This window comes from Ipomoea nil, unplaced genomic scaffold (genome assembly GCF_001879475.1).
Source record: "Ipomoea nil cultivar Tokyo-kokei standard unplaced genomic scaffold, Asagao_1.1 scaffold0813, whole genome shotgun sequence".
Lineage (NCBI taxonomy): Eukaryota > Viridiplantae > Streptophyta > Magnoliopsida > Solanales > Convolvulaceae > Ipomoea > Ipomoea nil.
The window spans coordinates 1,799,932-1,812,313 of NW_017617241.1; the positions used below are offsets into that span (position 1 = coordinate 1,799,932).

Consider the following 12,382-nt stretch of genomic DNA (forward strand, 5'->3'; position numbering starts at 1 on the left):
TCGCAGAGGCCGGCAGTGGCCGACACGTGGCGGAGAAGGGAATGACAGCTGGCCGGTCGGTTTAGCGGCCGACGGTTGGGCTTCTTCATCCCGGCCCATTTTTTTTTTCCCGGACGATAAAAAAGGCCCGGGCTGGGGGGCTCTTGGTAGGGAATATCCCGACCGACATAGCTTCACCACGACTGAGAAGCCTTTGTCTTTTTCTCTTTGTCTTTGCAGGTAGCAGGTCGGGCTCCTTGTGAAGAACCCGGTCGGGAGCCGACCGGGAGTTGCCCGAGCGACGGTGTCGACCGCCGAGCGGTAGCCCTTTGGCAAGAGAGCTGACGAAAGACACGTGGCGACTCTCTACGACGACAGACAGGGCACCCGGGAGGATGACACGTGGTGGCTACGTGGAGGGCATGCCGAACGGTTGGAATCCTGTCCCCGGCATAGCGGCTATAAATACCCACAGTAGCTACAGTGTAGGGGACTTTTGGACGATCGATAGGTTGTTGTTAGAGAATCCCGACCGCAGTCAGTCGGTACTCAGAGCAACCAAGTAGATTGTACTTAGGGCCTTTACTGTGATCAATAAAGACATTTACTTGCTTTACTTGGTCTCGAGTTATTTCATATTGCTTACGTATAATTAGCAGTATCAATATTACTACCATCTATAAATTAGTTGACTAACACGCAACACTCGTGATCCAATGTTAGGCCAAATCGGCATATTGGAGTTGTTCACCATCGTGACACAACCAATCCCCTTCAATAAGCACCATTAGTCTTAGGTCTTCAACATTCTCTACTTTCTTAAGTGAGCCTGAAGGTCGTGAAATGTGGTCTCCAAAGAATAATGACGGTTGAGAGACGAGTTGAGTCTAGGGGTGTGATAACCCGTTGACTCATTGCTCATCCGGTTGCCAAAATTCCATATTAGACCAATATTAACAAGGTTGTGCACAAACATGTCAACACTAACACACAAAACATCTCACAGTGCAATAACAATAATCATAGGTTGGGTTCAAATAGGCATCAAACATATATAATAAACACCGGTATTATCCAACCCCCAAACTACTCTACTACTCACTCTAATATAAGAACAAAGCACAAGAACATTCATCAACAACACAATTCATCAATGTATTAAGCAAATAAAGATGGAAAATAACTTCAAAAGGAAACGAAAGCCATTTTCTTTGCCAATCGTATGGAATGAAGGACTGTTACGTTCCTCCTAATTTCATGTTCGATGTACTTGTTGTTGATATTTATTAATGTCACTGTTGTGGTTGTAATTATTATTATTATTATTTTTAAGAAGCTCGCCCACATAGTTCAAAACGTTTTATAACACACATACAAAACTCTGTATCTTCTAATGTTTCAACATGAAGTCCGCAACTCCACAAATATATGTATCAAAAGTCAATTGGTCACAAAAAAAACAATACATTATGAATTATTCAATTCAAAACGTTTAAGGGGAACACTGTTGGAAATTATGGAATTTCCGACCACCTGAAAGTGATCTTATATCAAATCGAAAGTAAAAAGCGATCGGAAATAGCAACAGAGGTTTTTTCGAATACCAAAAGTGATCGGAACAAGACTTTCTACTTGATTTAAGATTATTTTCAGGTGGTCGGAAATTCCATAATTTCCAGTAATGGAAATGGGCAGTTAACAATTGCAATCAAACAAGCTGTGTTCATGTCAGTATCAATCACTGTTAGACAGTAATGCGCTCCCAGTTTCCAGTTTGCATAATTTCGATTCGGTCATGAATCGGGACTATTATGATACCCAGATTCTTCTAGATCTCATACTAGTTTTTATTTTTGAACGAGTTAGTTGAGGCAGCGCTTTTAGTGCTATATTGAAGTTGAAAAACTAAATTCAATTTTGCAAAACAACACAAATGTATGACCGTTCGTTATATTCACGTGCACAAATCAATAGTCCTATGTATTTGGAATAGTAGTAGGTGATACGATTCCACTTTAACTTCACAAGATATTGTAAAGTGATACTTAAATTGGGGTTAAACTTTCATTCATAAGTTAGTTCTTGCGGTATAGTAATTTATTTTTTTAAAAGAAAAAAGACGATGTGATCTGATCCATGCCAACATGATTGCACATGCCAATGGTTTTGCAGCCACGCATCCGACAAAATTGCCAGTAGCAGTAGCTTCAGACAATCATGATCGAGATGGGTCAGGATATAAACATTGTATGTTGTATAGTACTCCACTACTCCGTATCAATCTCTACATACTACTACTACGTAGTACGTACTATACATAATACATTATACACAGCAAATATATATATATAAATACTCTAATTGTTTGTACCTGGAGTGCTGCATTATAATATTATTATTCTGAGATAGAAAGATAGATAGATATGATGATGGCAATCTGCAGCACAGCGGTTGCATTCATTTTTATTATCGTACTTAGCTTGGGTTGTTATATGATTCTGAAATTGAGGTGCCGGTCCTCCGATGATAAGGTTGTTCCTAGGAACTGGCCACTAGTTGGAATGATGCCGGCGCTTCTTAAGAATGCTCACCGAGTCCACGAATTCGCGACTGATGTTCTGAAACACAGCGGAGGGACATTTGAGTTTAAAGGTCCAGCTGCCTTTGCTAACTTGAGCATGCTGGCTACCAGCGACCCTGCTAACATCCACCATATCCTCAGCAAAAACTTCTCCAACTATCCCAAAGGACCACATTTTCGAAAAATATTTGATATTTTGGGAGACGGGATTTTCAACGTAGATTCCCAGTTGTGGGAGCTTCACCGTAAAACCACCCTCTCCTTCTTCAATCATGCCCAATTCTACACCTTGTTAGAGACAAATGTGTGGCACAAGGTATATATATATACATACATAAGACCATCTATCTATGTAGGTTTTATTATATATGTTTATCTTATATATATATCCTCAACGTAATGTAACAGGTAGAGAAAGGTTTGTTTCCAGTTCTTGATTGGTTCGCAGAAGAGGGAGCGGAGTTTGATTTGCAAGAAGTTTTCCAGCGCTTCACCTTTGACACCATCTCTAAGCTCGTCTTACACCATGACCCTCAAAGTCTCTGCCTTGGATTGCCTTATGTTCCCTGCGAGAAGGCCTTCAATCATGCGGTGGACGCCCTTCTTTACAGGCATATATTTCCAGAAAGCTGCTGGAAGTTACAAAATTGGCTGGGGATTGGCAAAGAGAAGAAGCTTATTCAGGCATGCCGCGCTTTCGATGGATTCATATACTCCGCCATCAAACGCCTAGAGCTCATGATGATCACCACAAATATTAAGAATAATAATAATGACTCCGACGACGACGTAAGCTTGTTCACCGCTTACGTACAAGCATACAAGCAGCAGGAGCAACCACAGGCGGCGTTGCTCACTACTACTACTACTACTAAGTTTCTGAGGGACACTTTCTTGAGTTTAATGTTTGCAGGGAGAGATACAACCAGCTCAACTCTCACTTGGTTTTTCTACCTGCTTGCCCAAAACCCATTGGTTCAGGCAAACGCCCGAGACGAGATTGAAAACAAATTGAATCTAAAACAAGAAATCAAGCGGTTTTTCAAGCTGGAAGAATGCCACAAGTTAGTGTATCTACACGCTGCTCTGTGTGAGACCCTCAGATTATTCCCGCCGCTGGCCATTCAGCACAAGGTGTCGACGGCGATGGACGTCCTCCCTAGTGGACATCTGGTCAAGCCCAACACCAGAATCATACTCTTATTTTATTCATCAGGAAGAATGGATTCAATATGGGGTGAAGATTGCATGGAGTTCAAGCCTGAGAGGTGGATTTCAGGCAACGGAAGAATCAAGCATGAACCCTCTTACAAGTTTCCGGCATTCAACGCCGGACCCAGGACTTGTTTAGGTAAAGAAATGTCTTTTGTTCAGATGAAAATGATTGCTGCGATCATCCTCCATCATTATGAGTTTCAAGTGGTGGATTCCCATTCAGTTTCTCCCAGCGATTCAATCATCATTCAAGCTAAGCATGGCTTGAAAGTCAAATTTACCAAACGTAGTATGTAATACATACATACTGCATTTGTATGGCACTGTACTGTTCTATACGAGCTAATTAAGCTTCTATCCCATGCAGTAAGCTAGCTTAAATTTACCAAAGGTACAATACTGAATGCATTCAATGGTACTTCAATTCATAAGACTTGTGTTTGTCTGTTTGTAATATGTAATTTTTTTAATTTGATGATACATTTATATAGTGTATGTATCATCTGTTTGACATTATCTTTCCAGTAACGATATATGACATCTGCCAATTCCATTTTTAGCTTACTATTAATTTTTTTTAAAAATTTAATTTATAATTAAAATTATTAATAAAAATTGTAATTTAATTTGTCTTGGTTATTATATTGCTCAACAGAAGAAGCTAAAGTTTGGGTCATCACTTAAAGGCTTTCAGGAGTATGATGAAAACTTGGAAATTGTAAGTTTAATTTCATGACTACTGGGTAATTACTAATTAGTACGCAAGAAAACACTAACGTAATTAATGCGAAAACACTGCAAGAATAATTTTTATTGCCTGAATGTATAAGTCGAAGCCCTTATAATGTTTCATAATCTCAGCCACAACCATGCACAGTCATGAAGGCATAATAGAGATAAGAAGAAAAGTATTCATCTAACTGAAAAGAACTGCAATGCATGTATATATACAAGTAACTAATATGTTATGCATCTAGCTAGTTACATTCTAACAAACTGCATGTACAGCTGTTCAAATGATTAAAGCTAACTCTAACTAATAGACTAGGCTACTATTCACTGCTCTGCCGTGCACCTTCTTTACGTGTGTTCTCTCGTTCAACAACTTTGTCATCCTTCAATATAATGTGACCCTATGAAGTGTTTATACATATGTGATTATTGGCCAAAGAAAGGAAACGATAAAAAATATTTACAATTTTCTGATTAGCACTGTGTGTCCCGCTCTTTCCAAAACGACGTCGTTTTGGGAGGCACGGTAAAGAGTTGACGTGATTATGTGTATTTGTTTATACAATTATGTGTATTTTTTTTATATAGTCATGTGTGTTTGTTTGTACAATTATAGGTGAAACGACATCGTTTTGCATCAGGGGTACAATGTAATGCGCGCCCTGGTGCACGATATAAATTGCCCCTTTGGATACCTCATCCTTTTGTTGTCAGTCTAGCCCCACCCAACATGTTGCCTGACTACCTCTCTTGACCCATTGCATGGGGGGTGCAGTGGCCCGGATCCATGAAAAAGCAACTCCCTATTGATATATTCTTAAATGATTAACAAGTGATGATAGAGGTGGAGGACTTTAGGGTCATATATATTGTATTATTGCTAAATTGATTGTTGTATGTAAGAGCATCATTATCATAGCGTTTTTTGGAGTTTTTAGAATAGTGTGTGGTGATGTAGAGGGAAGAGAAGTGGAAAGAGTGAAGATTAGGAAGCCTTTACAAGCCACGGTTTTTCAAATAATAATCGCTTCAGAAACAAAAAGTCATGTTTCACGGATAGACTATGGCCGCACGAGCACGTGCAGTGCACACGACCTGTGATGCGTCAGACCGCATGCGTGACAGTACATTTAATATTATTTTCTTTTTTTTGAAAAAATCAGGTTTGCTTTATTTTTTTTCTTTCTTTTTTTCTCTCCTCTTCCCTATTCTCTTTCCTAATCATACTTACAAAAACTTCTCAAAAACCACAAAATATTTCCACTATTATAGATGCTCTAAGAGAGAATAAAAACAACAGTATAATGGGATGTTTTTAGGTGGTACATACTTACTTTTACAAGAAGTAGAATTTGGTGGTTTTTTTTTTTTTTGTTTTTTTTTTTTTTGACAAATTGTTGGCATGTAATGATCATGGAGCAAATAATATATACATACTTTTCATGCCGACATTGATCAGATGCGAATGGCGATGGTTCAGTAGGCACTTGTCCTGCATACAGGCCGGCTAGGCCAAATTAATAATCCGACAAATATTTCAGTTTCAGTCAATTACGATGAGATGGGAATATGATGTCTCATATGCATGTGTTGGTTTCTAGACTTTTAAAAAAAAAATAAAAATTGAGGAGGGTCCAACACAACTGAAAAATATAGAAAAAAATAAATAGAAATAAGAATGAACACAATAATTTTAACGGAAATCGAAAGGAAAAATTACCGACATTTTTGGACAGTACGAGACCAAAGATTTCACTATTTTTGTAGGATATTTGATACATGTTAGTATGTTACATTGTGCATGGATGAAGCTTTCTTGTGTAAGAATGGAAATAATGGAGTCTCTCTTGTTAAAAATGAGCCTTCAAGTGATGATGAACTAGCTGCCCCCTTCTTGCTTGTTCTTGAATCTGATTTTATAGCATGATGAGAATGAGTGGTGTAGGTTCATGAGGTTTTAATAGGTTTTAATGGGTAGAAAATAGGGTGTTTATGGGTTGTAATGGGGTGGAAGGTTATGGGAATAAAAGATAAGGAATTATATAGGCAATTGATGGATATTTAAGAGGTAATAATTTGGTGGTTAATAGGTTTTTTTATGAGCTTTATTAGGGGTAATTAATAAGGTGATAAAGGAGTATTTATTTAGGGTGTGTTTGGTTCGCACATGGAATCGGAATGGATATCAAATACTTGGTAATGGTAATGAATTTTGGTGAAAGTATTTAACATGTTTGGTAGTAGGGTGGAATGAGAATGGTTACTAATAGTAGAGCTTGAGAATGAATAAGAGAATGAAATTCTTATTTTATTTGGATGTAGGTTTTTAAATTAATGGAGTATTCGAAACCGATATTAATGTTCTAAAAACCTATCAACCAAAGAATAACAATCACTTTCATACTCATTCCTATGAGTAAAACCCATCAACCAAACACACCCTTAAAATTTATGGAAGGGTTTAGGTGGTCTAATCGGATTCTTATGTCGGGTAACTTGGACATGCTTAGCTTATTGTATCTGCACGGTGCACTGTGTGAATCCCTGAGACTGTTCCCACCTGTGGCCATTGAGCATAAGGTGTCGGCAGGGATGGACGTCCTCCCTAGTGGACATCTAGTGAAGCCCAACACCAGAATGATACTCTCATTCTATTCATCAGGAAGGATGGATTCAATATGGGGCAAAGATTGCATGGAGTTCAAGCCAGAGAGGTGGATTTCAAGCAAAGGAAGATTCAATATGGGGCAAATGGGTTTGGTTCAGATGAAAATGATTGCTTCAATCATCTTACACCATTATGAGTTTCAAGTGGTGGATTCCCATTCAGTTTCTCCCAGTGATTCAATCATCATTCAAGCTAAGCATGACTTGAAAGTCTATACATACTATTAACTTACAAGTTACAAGAAATAGAATTTAGTGGTTTTTTTTTTGACAAATCGTTGGCATGTAATGGTCATGGAGCAAATACATACATACACACTTTTGATGCCGACATTTATCAGATCAGATGCGAATGGCGATGGTTCATTAGGCACTTGTCCTGCATGGAGGCTAGGCCAAATTAATAATCCGACAAAAATTTCAGTTTCAGTCAACTACGATGAGATGGGAATATGATGTCTCATATGCATGTGTTGGTTTAATTTCTAGACTTTTGGAAAGCTTAGTGGGTCCAACACAACGGTAAAAGTTGGCGAATCACCGAAAAATATGAAAGAAAATAAGTAGAAATAAAAATGGACATAATAATTTTAACTTGGAAATTGAAAGGAAAAATCACAAGCTTTTTTGGGCAGTGTCACATTAAAGATTTCACTATTTTTGTAAGATATTTGGTACATGTTACATTGTGCATGCATGGATGAAGCTTTCTTGTGTAAGAATGGAAAAAATGGACTCTCTTGTAAAAAATGAGCCTTCACGTAATGATGAACTAGCAGCCCCCTTCTTGTTCTTGAATCTGATTTTATAGCATGATGAGAGTGAGTGGTGTAGGTTCATGGGGTTTTAATAGGTTTTAATGGGTAGTAACTAGGGTGTTTATGGGTTGTAATGGGGTGGGAGGTTATGGGAATAAAAGATAAGGAATTATATAGGCAATTGATGGATAGTTAAAGAGGTAATAACTTGGTGGTTAATAGGTTTTTATGAGATTTATTATGGGTAATTAATAGGGTGATAAAGGAGTACAGTATTTATTTACAACATATTAATGGCCCGTTTGGTTCATGGAATAGGCCGAGAATGGCATAGCATTCCCAGTAATAGGCATATTCCTTTGTTTGGTAACCATTTCCATTACAAGGTGATAAATGCATAATTGTTCATATTTATACCCCATGTCTACCCCATATTTAGCATTGTTTTGCTTATGAAGTGTCACATTGTTGTTCAAAATGATCTTTATTTTGCTCATTTGATCCATTATGCACAATTCATTATCTTTGAGTAGAAATGAAGGATTTTAGATCATGTTGGATGCATTTGGAGTCAAGGGGAGCCAATGTGAAGCTAAAGAGATAGATGGATATAATAGTTCCAAAGGAGCCAAAGCATGATGTTTTCAATGGTGTTGATCATATGGACAAATTAAACCAAGGCAAAAGTGGAACAAGTGTCAACAAGCTGAAATTCTCGCATGGATTGTCCACTGTTCTGTTTTCGGGCCACATCTCGCTCTAGAAGTATCCAAATTAAGTGATTCTTGTTCAATTGGAAAGAAGACTCAAAGGGCTACAATTCTTATAAAATCATCAAAGCCTAAAAAGGAAGCCACAGGGGTCAAAATCATCATTGAAGTTGAAGTTCCAAACTTACAATTCAAAACTGACCACTATTTGGTTTTTGGACCATATCTCGGCTTAGAAATGTCCAAACGAAGTGATTCTTGCACCAATAGAAAGAAGACTCGAAGGGCTACAACTTTCATAAGGATTATAATTCCAAATTCTGATGTTTTGAAGGCCAAAAGATACGGCCAAGTACACGGACGTGTCTATGGCCGTGTATTTTCTGTGCAATTCTAGTGTTCACTGCTGTTTTTGGACACGGCCAGGGACGTGACATGGCCATGTCCCTGGCCGTGTCACCTGCGCTCTGTTTTATATATGCACGAATTTTGGTCATTTCTACTTGGTTTTGACTCTTGTTAGAACCCTAGACACTCTCTTTCATTCTCCTTCATATTTTTATGTTAGAATAGGCTTAGATTTATGTTTCTTAACACTTTTGAAGCTTGTAATCTTGGATTTGATGCTTGGGTTCCAACATATCAAGATTCCACCATCCATTTTCAATAGAGAAGCTTCTTATCCCTTTTATCTCTTTCTTTTGCAAGATTTATGTTTAATGCTTGTGTTCTTGTGTTCTTTATGCTATTTAATCATGAGTAGTTAGTTTATGGACTTGAGTTAAGGTTGTATTTTCTATCTTGATGCTTGATTTGTGATTATTGCAAAAAAGGGGAAGAACTCCAATCTAGGGTTCATGTGTTTGTGAAGGTTTTGTATTTATATCTTGTTAATGTTTGATGTACACATTCATTAGCTTGTTTTTGGAGGATTCCTTGCCGCAACGAGAGTTTGGTGATGAATCCAAGCCACCCCTTGCATAGACCCGATTTCTTCCTACGAAAATAGGGGAAATTGGAGGTTTTAGATGCTTTGTGTGCTTGATGGACTTGGAATTGATTCACCACGAAAGTGGGGCAATTCCTTGTTCTAATCCTTGTTTATTAATCACGAGAATGGTTCGTAGACTAGGATACCTACGTGCATTCCCGCTTGATTCCTTGGTTACTTGTTCTCCCTAATCCCTTACGTTGTTAAAGCATCTAGATGATAATGCTCCCTAGTTTGAGTCCTATTTCTTTATTTTGTGTTTATCTTTGTGTATATGTGTTAGTCTTATCATTTCCTTAAACTTATAGTTTGCTTAGCTTCTTGTTGATTGCCTAGTGCTAGTGCCTAGTTTCTTGTGATTGCGTATTGCGTGCCATATCCCCCAATTCTCTTAGGACGACATAACACACCCGAGCTCACATCTTATTTTTGCTACAATCACCAAGAATAATATTCCTGGTAATAGCCTATTACCTCAAATATGGTAATAGCTATTACTAGGGCCCCCTTGGTATTAGCCTATTACTGAACGCTCAGGAATAGCTTTTAGATTCTATTTTCTTTTTTACCCCTTTCTTTAACCTAATTTTTTTATCCTATATATAAATTTATCATATTTCACCACCGTCGCCGCCACCACCACCATCACCGCCGCCGCCGCCGCCCTCACCACCACCGCCGCCCCAATAGAATACAATTCTTATTTTATTCCTTGCCTATTCCATTCCTTATGGAATAGCATTCCTATTACCTCAAAATTCATTCCGTGAACCAAACGTGTTGTAAGTTTACGAAATGAATTTTGAGGTAACAGGAATGCTAATGAATGAAATAGGCAAGGAATATAATTGGAATTGTATTCTATTGTTTGGTTCGCGGAAGGAATAGACTTTAGGAATTATATTACCGTGTTTGGTTGGTTTAAGAAATAGAAATGAAATATGTTTTAAAAGACATAAATACCCTTATAAAAATATATGGTGGTAGTGGCGGTAGCAATGATGGCGGTGGTGGTGGTGGCAGTGGCGGTGATATTGGTGGTAGTGAAATAGGAAATAAATTTAATTAGAGATAAAATAAAAAATATATAAAAGTGTGTGTGTGTGTGTGTATATATATATATATATATATATATATATATATATATATATATGTATATGTATATATTGATGGAATGTTTATAATCCATATGGTCAGTGATGAAGTGGATGGGGTGTATGAATCAACACAAAAGCCAGCTCAGCTCCTCAACAGTCTTCTTAGGGGTTTTTTTTGTCTTTTCCTCATGATGGCAGTTATAACTGCCATCTTCTTTTGTTCTTCATATAAGTCTTCTAGCTAGCTTAGTAATCTGCACTGTATCTTCTTCTTCTTCATCTCAATAATGGATTCCTTCCTTCTCTTCTTCAATCATGATCCAAGTTAATCCAACATGGTATCAGAGCACCGGAGTTACGCCGCAGTAGTGATGACGGACAACCAAAACAGCAACGAAAATACAGCCGGAGCTTCTTCTAATCAGAATCCGATGCAGACGAATGTGAATCCGAACCTACCTGTCCAGCGTGCAGCAGATGAGTTTGATGATCCTTGGTACCTGCACATCACAGAAAATCCGAACTTAATTTTGGTCTCACCACCACTATCCGAAGTCAATTATGCCTCATGGAGCAGATCTATGAAGATTGCTCTTGAGGTCAAGAATAAGTTTGGTTTCGTAGATGGATCTATCCTGAAGCCAGAGGAAAATGATCCGAGATACACTATTTGGAGAAGATGCAACAATATAGTGTGTTCATGGATTTTTAAATCTCTGAGTTCCACCATTGCGGAGGGAGTATTGTACTTGGAAGAAGCATCGGACATCTGGAATACTCTCAGGAAGAGGTATTCTCAAGTTGACTCACACAGGATTGCAGAGTTACAGAATGAGATCTTCAAAAGCTCACAAGGTAATCTCTCAATCAATGAGTATTTTACTAAGAGCAATGCTTTATGGGTTCAGATGAATGCGATGAGACCTATCCCTGCTTGTGAATGCACACCTAAATGTTCATGTACTATAATTAAGAAAATTCAGAAGCAGAAAGAGGAAGATCAAATAATAAGGTTCCTGGAAGGACTAAGTGAAGAATATGATAGCATAAAATCAGGCATCCTGGTTATGGAACCTATTCCATCCATGGAAAAGGTTCTAAATATGACTCTTAAGATGGAGAGAAAACTCAGAAATTCTCTCAATCAAAGGAATGGTGATCTGGTCCAAGCTAATGCCATTCAAAATAGTCTGGATCAGTGTGTTGAAGACCAATCTGTGGTAGCTGTTTCTGCTCTAAACAGTAAGAAGTTCAACAGTGGGAATGGATCTGGAAAAAGTGTTCCTAAATGCACTTTTTGTGGGAAGAGTGGACATACTATTGAGAGATGCTATAAGAAGCATGGATTCCCTCCTGGTTGGGTGGCAGGATACAAATCCAAAAACAAACAATTTCAGAATGTGTCCCAAAACACTCAGCAGGTTCACAATACTTCTGTGAACCAGGTAGGTGATATAGGTCTCACCAATGACCAGTTTCAAAGGCTGTTGTCTCTCTTACAGAATCAGAATCAAGGGAGCCCAAATCAACCCTCAACTAATGCTGCTTTGACAGTTAACAATTCTGGATTAAGGCCAGAATTCAGAAATTCCATGGAGCATAATGAAGGCAAGTGTATTACTAATCTCCATGTTAGCAGTGTTTTAACTTCT

At 38.1% G+C, this 12,382-nt stretch overlaps 1 protein-coding gene across 1 annotated transcript; it reads left to right on the forward strand.

Annotated features, from left to right (window-relative positions):
- Positions 1-2,352: 2,352 nt before the first annotated feature.
- LOC109178304 (alkane hydroxylase MAH1-like) lies at positions 2,353-4,334 on the forward strand. The gene is made up of 2 exons (XM_019327928.1): positions 2,353-2,876; positions 2,969-4,334. Exons 1-2 carry the CDS (start codon positions 2,403-2,405, stop codon positions 4,070-4,072), a joined length of 1,578 nt encoding a protein of 525 aa, XP_019183473.1. The 5' UTR covers positions 2,353-2,402; the 3' UTR covers positions 4,073-4,334.
- The last annotated feature ends 8,048 nt before the right edge of the window (positions 4,335-12,382 follow it).

Bases quoted from the DNA above. Each gene is read 5' to 3' on its own strand.
- LOC109178304 (XM_019327928.1), top strand. From the start codon at position 2,403: ATGATGATGGCAATCTGCAGCACAGCGGTTGCATTCATTTTTATTATC. The intron at 2,877-2,968 runs GTATATATATAT...GTAATGTAACAG, and splicing joins AGACAAATGTGTGGCACAAG to GTAGAGAAAGGTTTGTTTCC.